The following is a 24,204-nucleotide window of genomic DNA, read 5'->3' as shown; positions in this document are numbered from 1 at the left end:
TGTCCGACGCCCTGGAGGGCCACTGGTGGTCCCAGCAAGACAAAGGCAGAGCCAGAAGGATAATTGTTATAACCCGATGCAGAGGGCAGGCGCTTGGGTTTCCTGTAAGCATTGCTCTGTGTCTCACACACTCAGCGGTGGTGACTCAGATGAACATGGCAACGGATTCCCTTTGCAAAGGGGGGGGGGCATGGCTTGCATGCAGAAGAGGTGCCAAGTTCGATCCCAGGCAGGGCTGGGGAAAAGATTCTGAAAAGCTTTCTATTCTTACGATAGAGGCACATGCAATGACAAATGTATTGGAGAGGCAGAGAGCAAATGGAGGTCCCCTCGCTCTTTTCTAATGCTAGAGATCCAGGTTGGCCATTGGATTCAGGACTGACCAGCAGGAAGTGCTTCTGCACGCAAGGGTGGGATTAACCTGTGGAACTTATTGCCACATGATGTCAAAATCGTAGAGGACAGGCCTAGCCAAAGGCTACCTAGCCTTGATAGCTTCACAGAGGCTCTGCGTGCAGGAGAAATTTTCTTCTGCGTAGGCACGCAAAAGCACAAGAGCGGGTTGCTGACCTCATTGTCCGGCACTCAGATCCCGATTAACTTGTGCGACGGGCAAGATCAAGGCCGACTGCCCGAAGGCTGGCAGAGGTGCTTCTACAAAGCAAGGATCCTATGGGGCCCTTTTTCCTATCGCTGCCTGGCAATTACACCTGCAGGCTTCTGCATCAAAGCAGCTACTCAGCTACTGATCTATCCCGAGATCCTAGTCCTCATGATTCTGAACAAAGGCAGATCAGGCACTTTGCCCCTGAGCTACACGCCTTCCTTGCCTGTACTGTATTTAATTCCAACCCTAAATAAGACTCCAGACTCAAAAAAAAGGACATCTTATCTCCCTCTCACCACTGTGTCCTGGAGAGCACCTGGTTCCATCTATCATGCCAGGCTGTTTGCGCTCTCTCGAATTATTAAAAAAATGGCCAGCTTCCATGCTAAAAAAGACAGCAAGGGACCTGTGTGGAGAGGGCTTAACTTCAGACAGCTGTGCACAATTATGTGGCGGACAGCTATAAACAGCCCAGCCGATTCCTCCCTAGCCAGCTTCCCCAAGGCTGGCTTAGCAAGAGGCGCCACCATACCCTCTCTTGGACCAAGGGAGAGGCTGGGAAGAACCAAGGCGCTTCCGTGTGCTAGGCAGAAGTTCTTCTGGTGAAGATCAACTACAGTGGAGGGTTGTCCCCAAGGCTCTGTGTTTCAAGGGATCTCTGGGGAGACCAGCCACTCGGTGGGGAGTTCACCTCCTCACTTGGGGTACTTGAGGGGCGGGATACGGATCAGGGCCTGTGGCAGAGGGTGGAGTTTGAGGTCATTCCCCTCTTGTGGGGTCTGAAACCTGTCTCCCCGCCTCCACCCCAGTCTCAGAAAAGGCGAACGACAAGGTGACAAGGAAACTTCCCACAATTCCTCAGGGTGATGCCGGACCAGGAGCATTGTGGGAAATGTAGCGGGTGAGGCTATATCCAGCCATCTCCCGGAGCTGCTAAGAGCATCAGGCAGGAAGGAATAACAGTAAGAAGGGCTCCTTCTGGGACCCCTTGCTGCTGCGCAACTCGTGGTGCCAAAGAGCAAAGTTCTGGTTGAAACGAGAGCACGGATGGCGAGGTGAAAAAGGAACAGGGAAGCCAAGACACACAACAGCCAATCCGGACTTGGGTTGGACTAGATGACCCTTGGGGCCCCTTCCAAGGCTACAACTCTTTGATTATACAAACTACCTAAGGAGACTGGTCTCAGTGTCAATCAGCCTCTGCTCATCACTGCCACCAAAGGAAGCCCCGAGTGACTTGAGGTTACAAAATGACATAACTATTTTAAAAAGTTAAAATGAGCAGAATTACGCTTTCTGGAGAATTTAAGCTATGCTGTTGTGTTTTTAAAGGGGGGTGCTCTGCAGGTTTCTAGTCCTCATGGATGCAGATGTGCCCTTGAAAGCAGACAGGCGACTCCTAGAGAAATCTCAGGAGCCAGAAAGCTTGTCAAATAAGATCCCCAGTTATAAGAAAATGAATTTTTTTGGGGGGGTAGGTGAGAAGATGCCAACCTGCTTTGCAGACAGAGCAGCTGCCTCCTCCTTGTGACAGGAAACAGGGCCAGTGAGGATAATTTGTGGAATGCATGTACAGTCAATGAAATGCGGGCTTCTGTGGCGGAAAATCTGTGCTTCCTTTTAAAGAAGTTTTTGCAACACCCTGTTTGTCAACTGTACTGTGGTCAAGGGTACATCTATTTTATTTTATTATTTCACAAGATTTATATACTGCTTGGCTGTAAAAAACAAACAAACTACTGTATAACGAACAAACTTCAAAACGCTTCACAAAAGGAATAAAACAATAAAACTGTCAATAAAAAGACAGTTAAAAACAACCCCTCAGGTCTTAGTAATTAAAATTGATGGTGGGCTAAAAACAGATTTATGTCTGCACCCATGAGGACTAGAAACCTAAGTTTCTCTCTTTTTTAAAAAAAAAGCATACACCTTCTCCTCCTTTGCCCCGCAGCATGCAAATTTAAGAGCTTCAGTTAAACAGAAACACAGTGGAAGGGAGTTGTGAAAACAGCTTCTTCCATTATTCTGCCAGCGGAGAAAGTCAAGGAGGGAGGAAATCAGTTTTTTTAGGCTCAAGGGAGCTGTTACAAAAGAACGCCAAGCAGCTCTCGGCTTCCTGGCTGCCTTTTCCAAGCCTTGTATTTTTGGACGCAGGGTGGTTTTCCACACAACCACTTTTAAGCTTCCCCTCCCACCCCAAAGAGGAAGAGAGCACTTAGCAAGCCAGAGGAAAGAAATAATAATAGTGATGATTATCATCATAATGATGAAAAAGAGAAGTGCTTGAGAAACAGGGGCAAAAAGAAGAAGCCGCTCATCTGGAGACTGTTCCCCTTTTCCTTCTGAGCTTGCACACTCTGAATCTGCTGGCTTTGCGTTCCTACAGACAGACGTCCCTCAAGTGCAAGGAAACAAAATGAAGCTATTGCCGCTCGATCCAGTCTCTGAGATTACCGTATTTATTATGATCTGATCTGGTATTTCTGTCATTAAAGTATTCATACATTGCCTTCTCATCAGTGTGCAGCAGTATAAAAACATTTTTAAAACACACACACACACAAAACAGTTATTAAAATTACTAGCTGCTGTTATGTGTCCGTCACTGCTCGCCCTGCAGAGGGTGGCGTTTTATGCCACAATGTCTTAAATATGGGCGGCCGTTTTAAGCAAGCTTGATTGCAAGAAACTGTCCTGTATCGGGTGGCTAACAAATTAATTAATTGCCTGATCCATCGTTGCTGGGATTGGGTGTAAAATGACCAATGAATGGAGGCATGCCATTCTTTCCAAACTGAGCAACTGCATATTTAGAATTAAGGAGCAGGGTGTTCTTCGCCCACGAGGCAGAAGGAGGAGCACAACTCAGTGGCAGAGCAACTGCTAGGCATGCAGAAGACCCACGGGGTCAACCCCCAGCTGAAACCCGGGAGAGCAGATCTCCTGGCGGTCAGCATAGAGTTAGATGGACCAATGGCCCGACTCAGTATAAGGGAGCTTCCTAGGTTCCAATTCAATCCGCCTTACGCTAGGAACCATGAGGACTAGAACCCTTATTCCCAAGGGAAGAGCTCAGTGGGAGCGCGCCTGCTTTGCATGCAGAAGGTCCCACGGTTCAACCTGGGAATGTCCCCTTGTCTGAAGATCTGGGCTGGGGGAGAGAACCCCAATCTGAAATCCTGGAGCGCCGCTGCCAGTCAGTGCTGACAATACTGAGTTAGATGGACTTAGGGTCCTCGTATTTACGAGACCACCTCTCCTGGTATGCCTTGCAGAGGACCTTAAGGTCCATGAATAATCATAGTTTAGAGGTCCCGGGCCCTAAGGAAGTCAGATTATCCTTCACCAGGGCCAGGGCCTTCTCCGACCTGTGTGATGGCTCCGACCTGGTGGAACGCTCTGTCCCATGGGACCAGGGCCCTGCAGGATTTAACTTCCTTTCGCATGGCCTGTAAGACAGAGCTATTCTGCCTGGCTTTCAACTTGAACTTAGCCTGATCTTTTATTCCCCTTCCTTCCTTCCCTCCCCCTCCTCTTTCTATGAAGATTACCCGCTCTGGGATCCCACAGCTAATTCTCCCCTGGTCTCCTCGCTGGCCCAAATAGGACTAATTTAGCCAGCTAGCCCTGGTGATCATCTAATGTTTATTGGATGGATTTCCCCCCTAAATTGATTTGTGAGTTCTGAATTTATTGTTATTCGCGTTTTATACGGTATTTTATGCTCTTTTTTTGTTGCATCAATTAAGTGTTTTAAATTTGTTGTTGGCCGCCCTGCCCTGAGCCCGGTTTTCTGAACCGGGAAGGGCGGGGTATAAATAAAAATTTCTTATTTCTTAAACAGCGTAAGGCCACTTACTGTGCTGTTACGGGACAGGGCTGTTTCTCAAAGGCAGAGTGCCTGCCTGGCATGGCCCTGGGATCAATTTCCTGAAAGCATCTCCAGTTAAAAAAGGAATGGAGGGGGGGGGGGTCAAGGCGGAGAATCTAGACTAGAAGACGATTTGGTATAAAAGGCGGCTTCTGATACCTGCTGGATTCACAACACATAAGCAGGGAGGGTCAGGAAGCCTCTTCCCACTCAAGGCTTAGCTCGCAGAAAGAGAAACTGAGGGACGCTGGCAGGGAAGGGAGACGTGGACTCTTTTCAGAAACACTGGCCATAATCACAAGGGAAAGAAAAGGAAGCCACAATGTTTGGACAGGCCCATAATTAGACGGCGAGACGAAGGCCCTGATCCCGCTCTGACTGCAGCCTCCAAGCTGGGAGAAGACGAGGCAACAGTCCAGTTAAAACCACAAGCCGTTTTGGGGGCTAAATGCTGTCAATGCCACTAATAAACTATCCACTCCCAGTCCTTGTGGCCTGAAGGAATCTAGGGGTAGCAGGGGCCACAGAATAAGATCTGCCTGGAGCTACCCATGCGAGGAAACTTTGGAGCGGATCCTGCCAAGTTCGACAGCGTGGCTGCCTCCGAGGGTGCTCAGCGGTCTGGGCCCAGCTAGAAAGAAAACAGCTGAGTCGTCAGCCGGCTTCCCCTGCGTCGTCACACAAGCTGAACTGCTGATTCCTCAGGATTTCGGACCCGCCGACGCAGTGGGCATGGCGCATGGGTGGAGCAAGCAAAGACACGAAACAGGAGAAATTGGCACGGGGTGGGCAGGCAGAATATATCCAAGGGCATATGGAGAGCAAAAAGTTACAAGAGGAAGAGAGTTGAGTTGGATTGCTCAGGGAGAGAAAGAGAGGGATCGGCGTTGTTGCATAACCAAAAGCACCACCTCTCTGGAGACAACTTGAGTGTTAAGAGCTTAGGGAGACATCCAGGGCTGAGAAACAGACAAGTGTTCATACAGATGCAGCTCCGAGGGCCTTCTGGCGGTTCCTTCACTGCAAGAAGTGAGCTTGCAGGGAACCAGGCAGAGGGCCTCTCGGTGGTGGCACCTGCCCTGTGGAACACCCTCCCATCAGAGGTGTGCAGGAGTGTGTGGAAGCTAGCCTGCAATGTTGTTGTTGTTGTTTGGTCGTTTAGTCATGTCATTCTTCGTGACCCTCTGGACCAGAGCACGCCAGGTCCTCCTGTCTTCCACTGCCTCCCGCAGTTTGGTCAAACTCCTGTTTGTAGCTTCGAGAACACTGTCCCACCATCTCGTCCTCTGCCGTCCCCTTCTCCTTGTGCCCTCCATCTTTCCCAACATCAGGGTCTTTTCCAGGGAGTCTTTTCTTCTCATGAGGTGGCCAAAGTCTTGGAGTCTCAGCTTCAGGATCTGTCCTTCCAGTGAGCACTCAGGGCTGATTTCCTTCAGAATGGAGAGGTTTGATCTTCTTGCAGTCCATGCGACTCTCAAGGGTCTCCTCCAGCACCATAATACAAAAGCATCCATTTTTCGGCGATCCGCCTTCTTTATGGTCCAGCTCTCACTTCCATACATCACTACTGGGAAAACCATAGCTTTAACTATATGGACCTTTGTTGGCAAGGTGATGTCTCTGCTTTTTAAGATGCTCTCTAGGTTTGTCCTAGACAGCCTGCAATACAAAGCTAAATTTTACATCTCTTGCCCCACCCACTTTTGCCTCTGGCCCCACCCACCTCTGGCATGTGCCCCCCCCCCGAAAGGGAATGTGGCCCCGGGGCTGAAGAAGCTCCCCTGCTTCTGTGCCAGATCCTTTTCACAAAGGACCTTCTGCATGCATAGAGCACATGGTCCACCGCTGAGCCCCAGGCCCCAATCCATAACCTCCGTTTTACTCGTGGTTCAGTGACACCCCCCTCGCTTTGAGGGATAACCTCCCTCCTCCCCACCTGCGATGGTACCCCTGGGCCAAGCTGTCAATCACGCCTCCTTCAACACACTTTATTAAAAATAGCAAACCGATTATTTCTGCCGCAACAGCCATAGCCACTCAGGGAAGGCTGGCACCCGCCTGCCAGCGAGGCACCCTGTTCCAGCAGTCGCTATGGTGACGGGATATTTAAAGGGGGAGCAGGGAAGAGAAACGATCATTCTTCTGCACAGGGTGGGTAGGAGAACGCCACGCTCGTGAACGGAGGACAGGTTCACCGGCAGTTGCAAGCGAGCGTGGCGATGGAACAGTGTTCCTTTCCTCTCCAAGTTGAGCAGGCAAATGTCACATTAGAGCAGCATCACTGGCCGAATTATGTAACGCAGCAAGCCTTTCCAGTGGAACACACACTTCTTTGAAAAAGTCACACGTGCAGCGATAGAATAAGAGCACCGAGGAAGCCTGCAGGATCAGAGAGCCCACAAGAGCGCTCTCCACTCCTGAGGGTCCCAGCAACTGGTATTCAGAAGCATTCCTGCCTCTGACCATGCAAGCAAAGCATAGCCAATCTGGCTATTAGCCATCAATAAAACTCCCCTCCATGAATCTGTCTAATCCTCTTATAAAGCCATCCAAGTTGGTGGCCATCACTGCTTCCTGTGGCAGGGAGTTCCACAGTTAAACTCTGCTCTCTGTGAATAAGCTTTTTAAAATCTGCCCTGAATCTTCCAACATTCAGCTTCACTGGATGCCCACAGATTCAAATGTTATGAGAGAAGGAGAAAAAATATTTCTCTTTCCACTTTCTCTTTCTCCCATGTACAGTTTTATAACCTTCTATCATGTCACCATAGTATGGAACCTACCTAGCAATACGTTTTTGAACTTACGAAGCTTTAAACCTCACATCAAATCTTCACACCTAATGTGAAGGGCCGGCACTGATCAGAAGCTGCTGCCAGTTAGAGTGGACAATATTGGCTTAGATGGACAAGAAATCTGAGCTGGAATGAAGCACCTGCAACTGTTGTTGCCACAAGAGACAGATGCGGGAGGCATTTTGGAGAAAGAGCCATCACATTCCACTATTTCCTTGGGTTAAATAGGTTTGGCATGCAATTCAAAAGCCTACAACATCTGCTTACTCACCAACGTAAAAACAAATGCACTATGAAAACCTGTTATTCCAGGGGTGGCCCAAGACATTTTGCGCCTGAGATGAAGTCAAGATGCACAGTAAAGCTGGCAAAGTTTTTTGGACACTTGAGGGACACAAAGCAGCACAGAATGGAAGATGGCAGGATTCCCAAGGACGTAGTCTATGGAGAGCTGGCTTCAGGGAGTAGGCCTGTCGGCAGACCAATTCTGCAGTACAAAGATGTCTGCAAACGTGACAGGAAGGACTGGCAACACTACCTTTGTCACAGGCCTGTGCAGAGCTTGTTGGGGGGGGGGGACCAACTTAGCCCCCTGAGATCTGGGGCAAGTGTACCCAGTTGCCCCCCACTCTGCATGGGCCTGTCCTGCCATATGCCTTTGCAGTGCCTGGAGACAAAATGGTCAAGTTGTATATCCACAGCAGTGACCAGAGGAGGAATGACCGCTTGGAGGAGCACAAAAAGAAACAACATCTGCAGCAGCAGCACCGGACGCCTTCCATCTGCCCCAGCTACAACAAAACATGTCTCTCCCATATCAGTCTCTACAGCCACAGCAGATGCTGTAACTATTCAACAGCTTGACTTCACCCAGGGATTTTCCCCACCATAACTTAGTTCCAGCACCTCTCAGGTGGGTTCCATTGCCATTATAAGACAAGGGAGGAGTTCATTGTGAGTTCCAGCACCTCTTTTTCTAGAAAAATAGTACTGACTTCAGTTCACCCCATTGTTTCACCAGACATGGATGTCAACAACTGTGGGAGGAAATCCCACAACTGCTTCTTCCTTGGGTGTGGGATACAATAATAATAAAAATATTAAATAATTGATCTGCTGGCCTTTCGCAACATCCCAAATCAACTGTTCAGGGGCAGGCTCATTTCCAAACCACCTTCAAGTATCTGAAAATACTTATTTTCTGAGCCACTAGTCTTCCTCACACCCCCAACTCTTAATTAGAGTTGGTGTGCCAGTCAATGTATTTATGTTATGAAGGACAGTATACAAATTTAATTAATAAGAATACATTGTCAACCAGCCACTTTGTATTTAACCACAATCAAGCATTATCATAACTTCCACGAAAGCCCCAGGGTACTTTAAAGATTTTAAAAGTTCACTATGCCACAGGCCCTGGTGGGTTAGAGCATCAGGCTAAGCCCAGAAAGGCCCCACTCAGCCACAAAGCTTACTGAGTGACCTTGGCTTTGGAACAACTGCCACCTCTTGGCCTAACCCCCCCAATAAAGTTTTAGCAAGGATAAAAAGGGATATGGAGGAGCCACACTGAATGGAGAGTCAGATAAAAATAGCACAACCCAGATAGTATGATATAGTTGGTCAGAGTAGCAGACTAGGCCCTGGGAGACAAGGGTCATTGTAATAATGTAATTATTAATTGAATATATAATATGGTATAATAATTCAGCCCCCCCTCTGCAATATCAGGGAGCCCCTTTACACAATTCGGGTGCCTCTTTTCTCCCTCAGCAGCAGCCCTCAAGGACCCGTCAGCTCTAGGCCCGCCTCACCTGGAGCACACTTACCTGTCCCTTCCAAAGATGCTCCCGTCTGGTCCTCCTTTGCAAACTCTCTCCTATGCAACGGCTCCTGGCACGCCCGGCAGGGGGCCACCTCGCGCAAGTCAATCTCTTCCACCGCCCCAGAAAACTACACGTCCCATGCTGCTTAAGGCCATCCCAGCAGAGCGACGCGCCTGAAGTGCATGCCGGGAGTCGTAGTTTCGGCGGCGGCAAGCAGCTTGAGATACGGCGCTTGCGCAGTGTTGCGTTTAAAAACCGCCGAGCGGCCAACATTTCCCGTGAGCCTCGGCAGCACGAATCCTATTGGGAGAGCCGGGCGCTGCGGTGCAAGGCATGACGGGAGCTGTAGTCTTGGTTTTCTGAGGCGGGGAACGGACAGTCATGGCGGCGGCCTCATCTTCCACGGGCCCGAGTAGGCCCGACGAAGCTGCGGTGCCCCCCGGGGCGCTGCAGTACAGCCTCTTGCTGGAGCACTTGGTGGGCGAGAAGCGCGGGCCGAGGCAGGCGAGGGCCTTGGACCCGGCCGCCCTTGGGGGCTTCCCGGCGCCGGTCAAGAGCCCCGAGCAAAAGATGGTCGAGCGGGCCATGGAGAGCTGCGGCTTCAAGGCGGCGCTGGCCTGCGTCGGGGGTAGGTCGTGGTGAGAAGGAAGGGAAAGAGGGGTTTCGTTTGGTGGTGGGGCGTCTCTCTTTTTTTGGGTTTTGCGAAAAGTTACTTCTCGGGCCTTCCCAGCGGCCTACCTTGCAGGGATGTCGTGAGAAAGACCTTAAGCGAAGAGCGCATGCGTCCGTTATGCTCATTAGCATCGGCGCAGCTACATTTGTGGTGAATAACAATGGATTTTTATTCTCTGTTTTATTATTTTAAATTTATTATTTTAAATTTCTAATTTTTATTATTAACCCCAAGTTGTAGAATCTGAGAGGTGGAATAATAATAATAATAATAATTTCATACCCTGCTCATCCTGCTGGGGTATAAAAAATCATCATAATAAACTTAATTGCATCTCTCAGCTTCTGCAACTTGGGGCTAATAAGCACTGGCCTACCTTGCAGGGCGTGCTCTGGTCCATGGGGTCACGAAGAGTCGGACACGACTAAACAACAACAACCTTGCAGGGCTGTCGCAAGAACAGCCACAAGGGAAAAGAGCATAAAATGCTTATTAGCAACGGCACACACAGCAAGCCTTGTGAAAATGCGTTCCTGCATATTTGTGGTTAATAACAATAATTGTGAATATACCGGTATTGATTTTATAGCATTGCATCTCTCTGCTTCTACAACTTGGGGCTATGAAGAACCAAACTACTTTGCAGGGGTTGTTGCAAGAACGACCACAAGTGAAAAGAGCACTGTGTAAATTATTATTAGCGATGGCATAGCAAGACCTATTAAAAGTTTTTCTGCAGGCCCACAATATATTTGTGGCTGATAAAGAAGCAGGAGAGTTTCAGTGTCATTCATAAAGGCATGCCCATTTGGAAGCCGTCAAAAAATACGTCCTTGCTATTATTGAGCCTTTAGCGGTATAGAAAAGCATCTGTATGGCACTTTAGAGCACTTAGAGCTAAATAATAGTAATGAAGAATTGTGCACTTGCTTATTAAACATTTAATGAATGCACTTTTCTTTAGCTGGCTCATCAGCTGCAAAGCATTAAGTGGCAGGATGTTTGGTATATATAATAATGCCTTTATACAAATCTATGGTGCGACCACATTTGGAGCACTGTGTATGGTTCAAAAGGATGTTTTTGATGTGGAAAAGGTTCAAAAACTGGCAGCCAAGACGATCAAGGGGATGGAGCAACAGCCCCATGAGAAAAGGCTGCAGCATTTGAGACATTTTAGTTTAGAGAAAAGGTGAGTCAATGGTGACATGATAGAAGAAAGATAAAATTATTCATGGCATGGAGGAAGTGGAGAGAGAAACGTTTGCCTCATAACTCTAGAACTCCGGGACTTACAATGAAGCTGAGCGTTGAAGGATTCACAACAGACAAAAGAAATGCCTTATTCACGCAGTACATAGCATATCTATGGCACTCACACAAGAGGCAGGGATGGACACCAAAGTGAATGTCTTTAAAAGAGGTTTAGACAGATTCATGGAGGGTAATTGTGATCAGTGGCTACTAACCTTGATGGCTATGTTTTCCTTCCATTGTCGGAGTCAGTATGGCCCTGATTGCCAGTTTGCTGGGAAACAGAAGTGGGGAGCGAAGGGCTGTTGCACGCAGGTCCTGCTTGTGCTTGTAGCGGTGGCGTAGGAAGGGGGTGTGGGCCGCCCTGGGTTACATCACTGAGGGGGGTGACCATAGAGCCTGGCCTGCAGCGCACCCAAGCCACACATCTCTCCTGGGGAGTGACGCAGCGGCTCGGGTACCTGCAGGCTCTGTGAAGGTTTCGCACAGCGTGCTCTGCCCTGGCTTGCCCCGCCTCCGGGTGCAGGGCATTTGCGCTGCCCCGGGCGCCCGAGCAGCTAGCTATGCTGCTGGCTTGTGGGCTTCCCATCGAGGCATCTGGTTGGCCCCTGTGAGAACAGGATGCAGAATTAGATGGGCCACAGGCCTCCCCTGATTTCATGTGTCCGAGCAGAGTGGCTTGAAATTGAGATGAGGAAGCTTCTGAGAAACAACACTGAAATGGAATTTGGAGCCTGTCACCCTGCTAATTGCCTTGCCAACATTTCTGTTTACTTGGCAGGATTCGTGCTGGGAGGTGCCTTTGGTGTGTTCACGGCTGGCATCGATACCAATGTGGGGTTTGACCCCAAGGATCCGTACCGCACGCCAACAGCCAAAGAGGTCTTGAAAGACATGGGGCAAAGAGGGATGTCCTACGCCAAGAATTTTGCCATTGTCGGTGCCATGTTTTCCTGCACTGAATGCCTGGTGGAGTCTGTGAGTAACTCTCTGGCTTTGATCTGCTGGTTTTTTGTAATGATTTTCTTATTTAAATATAACATCTTACACTGTAAGCTGTCATTCATGCCAGCCTTAAAGCCACAGTCTTCAGTAGGACTGTATGCATGACTAAAAGTGACACTCCTGAATATCTCTGTGGTCTTCCCACTGGGGCATCTTATCTAGTTGGCCACTTTGACCTGACCCAGCAGGGGAACTCTCATGTTCTCATCTCAAGCCACTAGATTTATTCCCCACCCAACAGTACAAAAGCAGCACTGCTGCTGCTGTTGTGATTGATTGATTGATTGATTGATTATTACAGTATTTCTTAGGTGCCCCGAGCCAGATACAACTATTTATACAAGATACAATATTAAAAGCAGTTTCAGATAAATTAGTCGCAATAATAGGGTGGGTCCTGAAAGATACGGATTTTCAGCATATGACGAAAGCTTATGACAATTGCTTTGAGGATTGGTGTGTTTTGAGCTTTTTTTAACAATCAAGCTGTATGTTAATTGTATGAAATAAATACAAAAGGTGCCTGGCTCACCTCTGTGGGGAGGGAATTCCACAACTTAGGGGCTGCCACAGAAATTGCCCTCTCCCAGGCCACCCCACCCTTTGAACTTTCAAGGGCAGTGGACCAAGAGGGCACCCTCTGCCAATAGTAACACTCAGGAGGGTCTGTAGGAGGAGGTGGTCTTTCAGACATCTGGGGCCTACGTGGTTTAGAATTGGTGCTGTATGCAGAGGTTCATGTGGCTGGTCTTGATGTTGTGTTTCTCATTTCCCTAGTATCGAGGCAAGACTGACTGGAAGAACAGCGTGATGAGTGGGTGCATTACTGGAGGGGCCATTGGCTTCCGGGGTGAGTCGTGTTGCCGTTGAGCAGTTGCTGGGCTCACTTGGATCCTGATAAAGACAGAATGCTGCAGGTTCTACTGGTCCTAAATGTTATGGCCAGGAAGTAATATGAGCCGTAGCACAGAGCAGGATGTTGGACTGCAACTCCCACCTCTCCTATCCTAGGCTGTGGCAGCTGTGGCTGATGGGAGTTGGAGCTCAACAGCATCTGGGGGGCCACAAGTTCCCCACACCTGGCTACAATCCTGGCCCTATTTAACTTGGAATAAGCCTCACTGAATTTAGTAGGACTTACTGTAGTAGACATGGCTAGAATTGTGCTGTTAGTCTTAGCACCTGCTCCAAGGAGCTGGAACTGCTTGCTGACGGTGAATTGTCTCATCCTTTCTCTGATGACCTTCTGCTGACAGACAGGTGCTTTTTCTGTTTATACAGGGATTTGTCCTCATAAGCTGACTTGTGGCCACTGTAGATGCTGTGGCTCAGTCAGGTGGTGTTTTCCCCACTGACTGTTTGGATCATGGATGGAAAACCTCTGCCTTGGTCTAAGGGTTCAATCCTTAGGATGCCCTGTAGTTTCAGTCTCCACTGGAATCTCGAAGTAGAGCTGGGAAAAGGACTCCCTGCTTGAAAACCTACAGAGCTGCTGCCATTCGGTGTAAACCATACTGAGCTATATAGAGCCGGGCAAGTTAAAAATTAAGAGTGTTAATCTTCCCTAAGAGTATTAAATGGTTTTCTGAACAGCTTCTAGCTAAGCTTGTTATGTTGGGTCCGATTGGTTTAAACTTCTTTGAGAGGGAAAGACAGCTGGCTCTAACTGAATCCCATTTCTGCGTTTGCAGCCAAGAGTTGTTGCTTCTGATCTTACTGAGTGCTCCAGTTTCTAGGGCCAGGACCTGGTTCAGGTCATCCTCTGTAGGGCTGAAATAAAAGGAATATTTTACAAGGGGTTGGGACCAAACCTGCTAGTGGAAGTGATCTTTTTTGCTTTCCCGCCAACAATATAGGCTTAGCTACAGGAAAGAAACTTGATTATTTGCTGTTGTGCTGATTGCCTTCACCTTTTGCCTTGCAGCTGGCCTGAAAGCCGGGGTCCTTGGCTGTGGGGGCTTTGCTGCATTCTCTGCAGTGATTGACTACTACTTACGGTAGCAGCTGATGCCAATGAATGGGAACCTTCTGGTGTGAACTGTGCAGGACAGCTGGCCCAACTCACTTTCCTGTTCCTGACAACCGATTAAGGAAAGGGGAAAGGTTTCTGAGAGCTGTGTCCTAGAAAACAGGATATGCATCCAGCCCGTGGGCAGAGTCAGCGAGTCATCTAAGCAAAGTGTTGTTCAAACATCGTTGGAGAGGTACGACTAGGTGTTAATTCCAAGGACTGCCTGTATTCTGTCAACTCCTTCTGCTTAGTGTATGCATTTGCTGTGGCAAGCATAAAAGCTGTTACAGCGTGTCAGCACTTGCTACAAACACAAGCTCGTAGCTTCATGACTATGTCGGATACAGGAGAAAATTGAAAGATTTAATTTATTCCAGGCCTTGTCAAGTGTTTGATGCTAATGAAACAAGAACAATATTTCCTAGATGCTGTGGTTAGTTGTTTGTCAATGGATATCAAATTTAAATTAGATGTCTGAAATGGAGCTTGACATCTACAAATTCATTGAGGCGAGATCGTTCTACAGTTATTAGTCATGTTCGCTACATAGAACCTCCTTTTGCAGGGGCAGTATACCTTTGAACGTCAAACAGCAGGGGACGGTTGTTGCTTTCATTCCCTGCCTGTGCACATTGCAGAGACGTTTGGCTGATTACTGCTGGAAACGGTGTACTGGGTTAGAAGGATCCAGTAGTGAGGCTATATGTAGATTCCTGTTATACAAATAGCAAGGAGTAAAGTACATTCTCTTGGGTACAGACAGTGTAAAGCTGGAAGCAGCTCTCCTGCCTCCCACACAAAGCTTGGTACCCTAGGGCCCCTCTCCCTACTACAGTACATTCTGGGAAGAGACCTTTAGGAGAAAAGAGAGGATGACTCTGCCAGTGACCAAGAAAAAGTAGGGTTTTGTCCCCTGCAAATGTTACAGATGCTTGTCAGGAGAGCTCAAGCTTCCAACTGGCTGAAGCGTCTTAAAAGAGAAAGTTGAATAAAACACCAAAGAACTTGGATGGTTTATGAACTGCAGAGCTACATCAGGGAGACCTCTCATCCCCCACTCCGGTACAGCACTGTTGGGGGTCTCCAGAGGACTTCAGTGAGGCAGCGCAGCAGGTAGGTGGGACTTCTTGATGATCTACTTAAACTAGGCAGTTATAGCTTGTCAGTGCATAGGCTGGTGCTGAATGTGCCCAGCTGTGTCTTTGGAGGTGAGAGAAGCTCAGTTAGCATCGCTGGTTCAAGGCGAGGGGCTTCTTTTCATGCTAGACTGAAAGGAAGTTGCCTTCAAGACTCACCGCCTCCCTCCGCTAAATTATTTTTTCTAGAGCAGGTTCTAAATCTGCATTCTGGGTTGGTTTTGCATCAGACAAAGGCCGGCATCATATTGTGTGCTCTCCATCCCCCGCAGGAAATTGTGATGCTGCGTAATGAACCTGGGGCCTTCTGCACCCTCTCACTAATCGGCCCCACCACTGGGACTTGCTGTGAAATTGTAATTAAAAGATCACAAACGGGGTGGGGGGGGACCCATTCGTGTGTTCAGAGCTGGTTTGTGAAGTGACACCAAAGAGGAGGATGGAAGCACACCAGGCACCCATCTTGGCATTCCCATGGCAACGGCCCTAGTTGCCTAGGAGAAATATTGCTGTTTCCCAGGCTGAATAATTAAGCTTTCCCACTCTCCCCCGTCTTTTTCCCTTTGCCAGCCCCCTTCCTATTGGCAGAATCGCTTATTGAGCTGCAATAGCCCCTAATAAGGGCATGGGATCAGTTGCTTGCATGAATTCTGTCATGTGGTACAGGTGTGCTCATAGCTAGATGTGCAAGACATGGTCCTCCCTCTCCCTTGCATAATCCCTGTACAGGAGGGGAAATGCAGCTAGACTACAGTTATGAGCAAGGGGGCGGAAGGTGGTATAGATCGGGGAGCTGTTAGAACAAGAGGAGCCAAAGTGGTACCTCTGGGTATTATTGAACTCCTAGTTCCCATCAGCACCAGTGTCCGGCCTAGGCAGTGGCGTAGCGTGGGGGTGCAGGGGGGGCCGGCCGCACCGGGCGTAACACCTGGGGGGGGGCGCTCGCGCTCGCAGCTCTCTGCCCCCTGCTAAAATCCACGGGTTAGGGGGCGCAAATTACTTGCCTTGCCCCGGGTGCTGACAACCCACGCTACGCCACTGGGCCTAGCTAGTGGTCAAGAGTGAGGGGAGTTTTAGTTAAGCAGCATATTGGCTGCTCCTGTATTAGATGCCTAGGCTGTTGACTTCTACTGAGTCAGACCACTGGGCACCCACATCTCACTCACACTGACAGGCAGCAGTGGCTCTCCAGGGATTCAGGCAGGGTTTCCCAGGTGCTCTACCAATTGAACTATTACTCCTGTCATGTGTCCAAGCTAGTTACGCCAGATCTTTTTCTTTTTCAACACTGATTGAGATAGAAAGACCAAACACCCCAGAAGTAATTTGTGCAAATGTTTGGGCTTTGCATTTTATTAACTTTTTTTTTTTAATCTCCTCACATGGTTTACATCCATTTAAAGTTTGTCATCTACAGAGAGGGGAGAAAAAACCTGCAACGGAACACAACCAAAAATATATATATATATATAATATATATCCTTAAACAAGTCAAATATTAATTATACAGTTTCTAATCTAACCTGTAGCTCCAGGAGTCCCAGTCTCCCCTTCCTCACCATCAGAAAAAAGAGCAAGTGCAGTTGTCGGGGGGGGGGGCTGGCTATGCTGGTATCAGATTCTGACACTCAGAAGTGCGCGGAGGCGCTCTGGCTTAGGAATGACTTCAGCTTCCACAGACACATACATACAGGTAGATGCAGACCCACAAGGATCTGTGCAGGAGGGCCCGAAAAATAACAACTCTGGCCAGCAAAATATTTCTGGTCCCTGAACGGTGGGCCACAGAACATTCCATTGTCCTGGGCGGAAAGTGTGGCCGAAGTCACTTAACATGGAGCCTGGAAGTAATTTCTCTTGTGAGGGTGGGGGACTTCTCCATGAAACAAAGGGCTGTCTAGCTTGCCAATACAACTCATTGCTGGATTGCTGCTTGGCACCTGGGGGTGTGAGTGGGGTAGCAATCGGGAACACAGAGCCCCCACTCCTTTGGAGGGCTGCACTCTCCTTGGCTGCTTCACCCGATCTCTCGCAGAAAGAGAGAAATGGGGGGTGCAGGTGGAGGCTCTTAAGGGCTGAAATGACACCTTTCACATCCAACCTGAGTCTTCCTTAGCTGAACCCTGTAAGCCATGCTGCGTGAAGCACTGAGAAACGGCCCCTTTTCCAGACACCCTCCTGGAGGAAAGGTGCCCAACAGCCCCGGCGGATGGCTGGGCTGGATCAAAGCCATGTGGAGGAGGTGGGAGCAGGAAATACCCACTGGCTCCCTGGCCAGGCTTGGCTAGCGAGAGCCACCTGCAAGAGGCACGGCCACAAGGCAACCAGCCTTCCTCTCGGCCAGCCAAATAATCCTTTCAGGGGTGGGGAGCAGGACACTCTCGCCCGCATTAAGATCTGATTTCCTTTCTAAGGATTAAGTTTGAATTAGTCCCAAGAGAATCTAACCATAAATAAAGTGATTGTGGGCAACACAGCAGGGCGGCGGGGATGGGGAGGTAGGTATCACTCTCTGTCACACGCACACACATCTAAGACTAGCAAGCAGCCACTTTCTCTTCACTTTCCTGCCATCAAGGTTCATTATTAAAACCTTTTTACAGAATAAAACAGGAAGATGGCTGCTTTACCCCCCCCCCCACATTATGCACAGTTACAAAGCCTACCGAGGCACAGGAGTCACAGGACGAGAGGCCCCCCCAGCATTAAAAAAGTGGGGGGAGCTGGAATAGGCAGGGCTTTTAAAAAACGAAAATGCTGCTATCTTCAGCCCTGCCAGCTGGGGTAAAAGAATGCAGAGTTCAGCAACCAGGTCTGTCAGGCGAGACAGAAGCGAAGAGAATGTAGATTGACCAGGACGAGGGGAAGAGCCCTTGGTGTCCTCCTTAAGCCTCCAAAAGCAGGAAAATCCAAGCAAGCAGCGTACATGCAGGCCACAAAGGCAGGGAGCAAAGAAGATCAAGCATTGTTGCGGGTGGCGAGGCCGGCTGGAGGAAAGGACTTGGCTGCAGCGAAGCTCTATTGGACCCAGAAGGCGGCAACCATTTTTGGGAAGAAACGAGAGGCTGTGTCTTCATCCGTCGCTCACTTCCTTCCCACTGCTCAACAAATGGAACGTAAAAAATGACTCCTGGACACGAGAAGTACGAGAGACGTGGACTACTGTGCTGGGAGGTGGGCAGGGGGGAAAGAAGGGTGTGGGGCTGATACAAAATCATCCCATGAGGTATGGGGCAGCGTCTGGTTCCAGGGCAGCGACGTTATTCTCAGCAGGATCCGTGCTTGGATTCATGAGTCTGTGCTGTGCCCCTCGGCTTAGAAAAATGCAGGTGGCTGCAGGGCCCCGGGGCTACACGTCTGTGGAGCAGTAGAGTGCGTTGCGTTTGAGCTCAGCAAAGGAGATGGGCGTGTGCTGTAAATAGTAGAGTAGCACTTGCACCTGCAAAAGGAAAAGTGGGTTAAAATTAGGATAGTCTCACACACACTGCAAAGTGTCCCCAACAGAGAACAGTTATTGATAGGTAGATATGTCTTCTGATGGAATCCCTGCGGATTTTCTTATTTGCCACACTGCAAAGTTGATGGAATAAAAAGCACAGCAGGAACAGAGCTACGAACCCAGAAGGGCCAGCTTTAGGAAGAGCTGCAACATGCCCAGGAGCTGCTACATACGCACTCACTCTCTTTCAGTTATTTAACCAGCCCCTCAAACTGCCCCTCCAATTAAGGGGGCCCAGCAGGAATTTGGGCAAAGGCAGATGGGACATTTATTGAGCAATGAGGCAGGTCTGGAAGCAGCATTTCTGTGCTCAGTTCACATGAAGTGTGTGCTTTACCACTAAGCTACAATTCCTCTCTAAATTCTAAAGCACTTTTTAAAATGTTATCCACTACGCTTTTATAAAGATTAATGCACAAGAAGGTAATTCAAGTTCGGAGGTTTTAAGAATGAAATTAAGGTCTACCTGAGCAAGCTCTCTCTCTCTCTCTCTCTCTCTCTCTCTCTCTCCACACACACACACACACACACACACACACACATACACACACACAGAGAGAGAGAGAGAGAGCTGCTGCGCTTCCAGGGTGAAGTTTGAAAGTTTGCCCAGCAGAGGGAGCTTGCCCATCCAAATGCAGTCGAATCCTCTGCTTGCTGCCCCCCCTCTCTTCCCCACCCACTGTACCTGTGCCATTACGTCGTGGGACCAGATATCTGAGGCCAACGTGAGGTGCTGCCCTTTGCTCTCCACCTCAGAAGGTCTCAGCAACGTTGGGCCAAACACAGTGGCCAGATTGTGCAGGGACATTTTGTTGACGGGCTCCTTCTCAGCCACCCTGCGCAAAAAGACAAAGAGAGAGACCCATTTCAAAAAGACTCGCAAGATTTTGGCGCGGCCTTCCAAGTCAGCTAAGACAAGGTTTGCAGGCTTTTCCACCATAGCCCAGCTGCAGAAGATCAGATGGAATTTCTCACCTGTCAGGGGTTCAGAAGCAGAGACGCAGAGAAGGGTGGAAACAGAGAGCGAGGGGGAGGAAGCCGAAGGGAGAATGAGTGATGATGACGACCCGAGATCTCCAAGCCTAAGCAGTGAGTCAGAGGACTCCCAAAAGGGAGCCCCAGTGAGCAGAGCAAGGGGGGGATCCGGGGGGACACCCCAGGAGGAAGGGAACAGAGGAGATTCAGAGAGCAGCAGCTGGAAGTCGGGACCCACGCTCAAGACTGAGAGCAGCAGGGAGGAAGGCAGCCAGGCATCGGGTTCCGGAGGCCGTCAGCAGGAGGGAGGGCACGAGTCAGGGGTGGTCACGCCCTCCTCAGAGAGCGAGGCAACGGTCAAGAGGAAAGTAGAGAGTTGGGCGCGCGCGCCAAGTTCAAATGCAGCGGAAGCTGGAGCAGTAAGCAGCCCGGAGAGTGAGCCAGGTCCCAAAGCCCGCCGAAAGGAAGCGGAAGGATCAGGGGGGTCAGCGTCAGAGGAGAGTAGAAGGGAGGAGTCCCAGGGGGGCAGAAGGACCCAGAGACGTAGGGTGAGGCGAAGGAGGTGGAGCAAGGCTAGGGTATTAAGCTGGTGTGCAAGAGGCGGGGACTCAGATGGGTCTTCGCCGACCTAGGGCAGAAGGTGTAGAGCTGCACGCTGCAGTTCGGAAATGAAACCTGTAACTCAATAAAGACTCTTTTAAAGTGGACGCTGTGTGGCGTGGTCCTATGTGAGCTGGGACCTGGTAGCAGCTCTGACAGTAAGACCCATCTCATCAAAGCTTCAGAAACCTGAAACCTCGCAGCGGGAGCAGAAGCCGCTAGGGGAGGAAGAGGGGTGTCTGTAAGCAAGCTCACAAAGGTTAGCAAGATGACGGAAGAACAGAGGATCTCCGCGCTGCAAGAGGCAGTGACCCAGTTGTCCTCAGAGGTATTGGCTTCCAAGAAACGGGAGGAGGAGACTACAGCCGCCTACAGAGACCTACACGCCAGGTTTGAAATGCTTGTTAAGCAAGGGCAACCGGGACCCAGACCGGAGGGCGTGGGATTGGCACGGAGAGCAGGAGGGCTTGTGGCTCACTTCGATGGGACTTTGCAACAGTACCCTAATTTTAGAGCAGACGTAATGTGCGCACTGCAACTGCTGGCAAAAGACTTTAGAGATGAGGAAGAGAAGGTGGGGTTCATATTGTCCCATTTGCATGGGGATGCCAAAGCCTGGCTGCGCAATTTGTGGAGGGATAAAGATCCGGCGCTTCAGAATGCAGATGCCTTTATCAAAGCGATGGATGCGTGTTTTTTGTCTACTATTGATGTGGATCTTGCCAGACGGGAGATTCATGGACTAAAACAAGGGAGGGCGAGCGTCCGGCAGTATCACGCCCGATTTTTTGCGCTGGTCAGTGCTTTAGAATGGGATCGGGATTCGCCCCCGGTCAGAGACCTCTTCTGGGAGGGTCTAAGTTCTGCGGTTAAGGATGAAATTGCAAGGGGGGAGAGGCCCCGAAGCACGCAGGAGGTGGTCCAAAGGGCGCTGACTGTGGGGGTGAGGCTGGAAGAACGTCCATGGTGCAGAGATGAAGGACGTGGAGGGCGCGAAGCAGCGAGAAGTTTCTCTTTCGTTCCGAGGGAAGCAGCGCGTGCGCAATCCACACCTCCGCCAGGAGGGGGAGGGGAACCGATGGAGGTTGGAGGTGCAAGGGCTCAGTCAGCAGCCAGAGCCCTAGCACCGGCAGCAGTGAAAGCGAAGCCTCCTAGAGGGAACAGGAAGTGTTACATCTGCGAGGATCCAGGCCATTTGGCGAAGGAGTGTCCCCGGAGGCTCCACAAGCACACTGCAGCCTCAGCAATGGTGACTGCAGCAACGCAGCAAGGAGAACCACAGCAGGGAAACGACGATGTCTGGCTGGAGACGGAGGCACTGGGGCCCAGCCAGACGCATCTGTGAAGCAGTCCCCAGCGATATTGCAACCCACGGATCCCCTCCCACCCAAACCAGTAGTGCAGCTCACAGCGTCTCTCCAGCTACCCGACGGCGTCACTATCGAAGTGCCGCTTTCTGTGGATTCTGGAAGCAACGCAGACTTTATAGCGCAGAGCTTTGGGGAGCAGCACGCTATACAGCTATTGCCTGCCACTCTGCCCCTGCAAGTCGTCACAGTGGATGGCAGAGAGTTGCTAGGGGGGCAGGTGGTGAAGCAGACGCCACCGATGGTGATGCGCCTTGGCAACCACAGGGAAGTCATCAGTTTTAATGTCACCCAACTGTCGGACACGCCCATTGTGTTGGGCATGAGTTGGCTGGACAGGCACAGTCCGACACTGGCTTGGTACCAGAGACAACTGATCTTCGGCTCCTCTTATTGCGCAGAACACTGCATCCTGCCCCGTCGGGAGGGAGAGGAGGAGGAATCACAACTGCAGTTGGGAACGTTGCAAGCGGTCCCCCACAAATACGCGAGCTTTTTGGAGGTCTTCTGCGAGAAGGAGGCGGACAAGCTACCCCCTCACCGGCCATATGACTGCAAGATTGACCTCCTACCGGGGGCGACGCTGCCGAAGGGGCGGCTATACTCCATGTCTGAAGATGAAATGCAGGAACTCAAACAGTTCATCGAGCATAATCTGGAGCGTGGCTTCATCAGAGAGTCCAAGGCAGTGGGGGGCAGTCCCGTTTTCTTCGTGAAAAAGAAAGACACGCCCCAAAAAAGACTCGTCGTGGACTACCGCCTTTTGAACCAGATGACCAAACCGTCTGATTACCCCATGCCCAGGATTGACGACCTCCTCGCGACGGTGCGCAAGGGACGCGTGTTCACCAAGTTGGACCTGCGAGGGGCGTACAATCTCATCCGCATGCGGGAGGGCGATGAGTGGAAGACGGCCATGTTCACACCGCTGGGCACCTACGAATACAGAGTTATGCCCTTTGGATTACAAAATGGCTCTCACTGTTTTCAAGCTTTTATGCATCACGTGTTGGAGGGACTCCTCTACAAGACATGCGTCTGCTTCCTGGATGACATCCTGATTTTCTCTGACTCGCAGCAAGCTCACGACCGAGACGTGAGGGAGGTGCTCAGCAGGTTGCAACAACATAGACTGTACGCCAAGCTGGAGAAGTGCCAGTTCGACACGACGGAGGTGGATTTCCTGGGATACAAGTTGTCGGACAAGGGGATAGCCATGGACAGCACCAAGGTTCGTGCGGTATTGGATTGGAAGAGCCCGCGCAACCGGAAGGAGGTCCAGCGGTTTGTCGGCTTCGCCAACTTCTATCGCAAGTTTATCAAGGGGTTCGCGATGCAGACGGCAGCAATTACGGACACGCTCAGCTCCAAAAAAAAGAAATTCATCTGGACGGAGCAGGCGGAACAGTCCTTTCAAGCGCTCAAGCATCTCTTCGCATCGGAGAAGCAACTGCTGCATATCGACCCCAGTAAACCGTTGAGGGTAGAGACAGACGCGTCAGACAGAGCCGTGGGAGCTGTCCTGCTGCAGCGAGACCCGCAGGGGGTGTGGCGGCCGGGAGCGTTCTACTCCAGAAAGCTCAGCAAGTCGGAGCAGAACTACACCATCTGGGACAGGGAGTTGCTGGCCATTCATGCAGCTTTCAAGGCGTGGAGGCACTTCCTAATCGGCGCCAAGCACACGGTGCAGGTCTGCACGGACCACAAGAATCTGGAGCACTGGCGCACGGCTCAGTTCCTGAACCAGAGGCAGATACGTTGGGCGGAGTTCTTTGCTGACTTCAATTTCCGAATAGAGTACGTCCCAGGAGACACCAACATCATGGCGGATGCACTGTCCCGAAAACCGCAATACCTAGAAGAGGTGACGCCAGCGGCGGCCATGCACATCTTCGCACCGACGGCGTGGGCGTGTGCCTCAGCTACAGTAGACCTGGATGCGGTGCGACGTGCATTGCGGGACGACTCATTCGCGCAAGACAAGATGGCGGAACTGCTCAGGGGCACGGCTACCACGGACGAGTTCCAGGTGCGGGACGGCTTGCTCCTACGCAAAGGAGCTGTCTATGTACCAGGAGACGACCTTCGCGCCAAGGTACTGCAACAGTTGCACGACGCACCCACGGCCGGTCACTTTGGCACAGAGAAAACGATGGAATTAGTCGCGAGAGACTTCTGGTGGCCCAGGCTGAGAGGGGAGGTCGCGGACTACGTCGCGAGGTGCGACACCTGCCAGAGGGCCAAGCCGGTACACAGACCACCGGCGGGACTGTTAGAACCGCTGCAAACGCCGTTTGAACCGTGGGAGAGGGTGGCCCTGGACTTTGTGACGGATTTACCCAGCTCGAGAGGCAAGACAGCTGTGCTGGTGGTGGTGGACTTGTTCACCAAGATGGCACATTTCATTCCGTGTGCGAAGGTGGCCACGGCGGAACAAACCGCCAAACTGTTCATAGATCACGTGTTCAAAGTGCATGGCCTGCCACGGTCTATCCTGTCCGACCGCGGACGCCAGTTCATCTCGTCTTTCTGGCAGAAGCTGATGGGTTTTCTAAATGTCAAGGTCAATCTGGCATCAGCGA

The 24,204-nt window shown here is 50.5% G+C and overlaps 3 protein-coding genes across 9 annotated transcripts in view; 1 reads left to right on the top strand and 2 right to left on the bottom strand.

The window, feature by feature from the left end:
* SPECC1 (sperm antigen with calponin homology and coiled-coil domains 1) overlaps positions 1-9,390 on the bottom strand; it is a 114,112-nt gene extending 104,722 nt beyond the window's left edge. The window contains exon 1 of one of the 3 annotated variants that reach the window (XM_082201700.1): positions 9,106-9,390. In XM_082201700.1, coding sequence (XP_082057826.1) covers positions 9,106-9,375 — 270 coding nt within the window. In that variant the 5' untranslated portion in view covers positions 9,376-9,390. The remainder of the gene's footprint in view (positions 1-9,105) is intronic. The other 2 variants (XM_082201703.1, XM_082201702.1) reach the window with 2 other exon arrangements.
* A 59-nt stretch (positions 9,391-9,449) lies between these two features.
* On the top strand, positions 9,450-14,469 carry TIMM22 (translocase of inner mitochondrial membrane 22). The gene is made up of 4 exons (XM_082201984.1): positions 9,450-9,730; positions 11,811-12,007; positions 12,812-12,884; positions 13,959-14,469. Exons 1-4 carry the CDS (start codon positions 9,484-9,486, stop codon positions 14,033-14,035), a joined length of 594 nt encoding a protein of 197 aa, XP_082058110.1. The 5' UTR covers positions 9,450-9,483; the 3' UTR covers positions 14,036-14,469.
* Positions 14,470-16,503: 2,034 nt separating this feature from the next.
* The window catches only part of ABR (ABR activator of RhoGEF and GTPase), a 132,257-nt gene continuing 124,556 nt past the window's right edge, over positions 16,504-24,204 (bottom strand). For all 5 annotated transcript variants that reach the window (XM_082201717.1, XM_082201718.1, XM_082201719.1 and 2 more), the window contains 2 exons: positions 19,366-19,516; positions 16,504-18,620 (listed from right to left, as the gene is read on the bottom strand). In XM_082201717.1, the coding sequence (XP_082057843.1) occupies positions 18,531-18,620; positions 19,366-19,516 (241 nt within the window). In that variant the 3' untranslated portion in view covers positions 16,504-18,530. The remainder of the gene's footprint in view (positions 18,621-19,365; positions 19,517-24,204) is intronic.

The sequence above is a fragment of the Podarcis vaucheri genome, assembly GCF_965113315.1.
Source record: "Podarcis vaucheri genome assembly, chromosome: 15".
Taxonomy (NCBI): Eukaryota; Metazoa; Chordata; class Lepidosauria; order Squamata; family Lacertidae; genus Podarcis; species Podarcis vaucheri.
The sequence above is the reverse complement of the archived record's forward strand: the minus strand, read 5'-3'. Positions and strand labels throughout refer to the sequence as shown.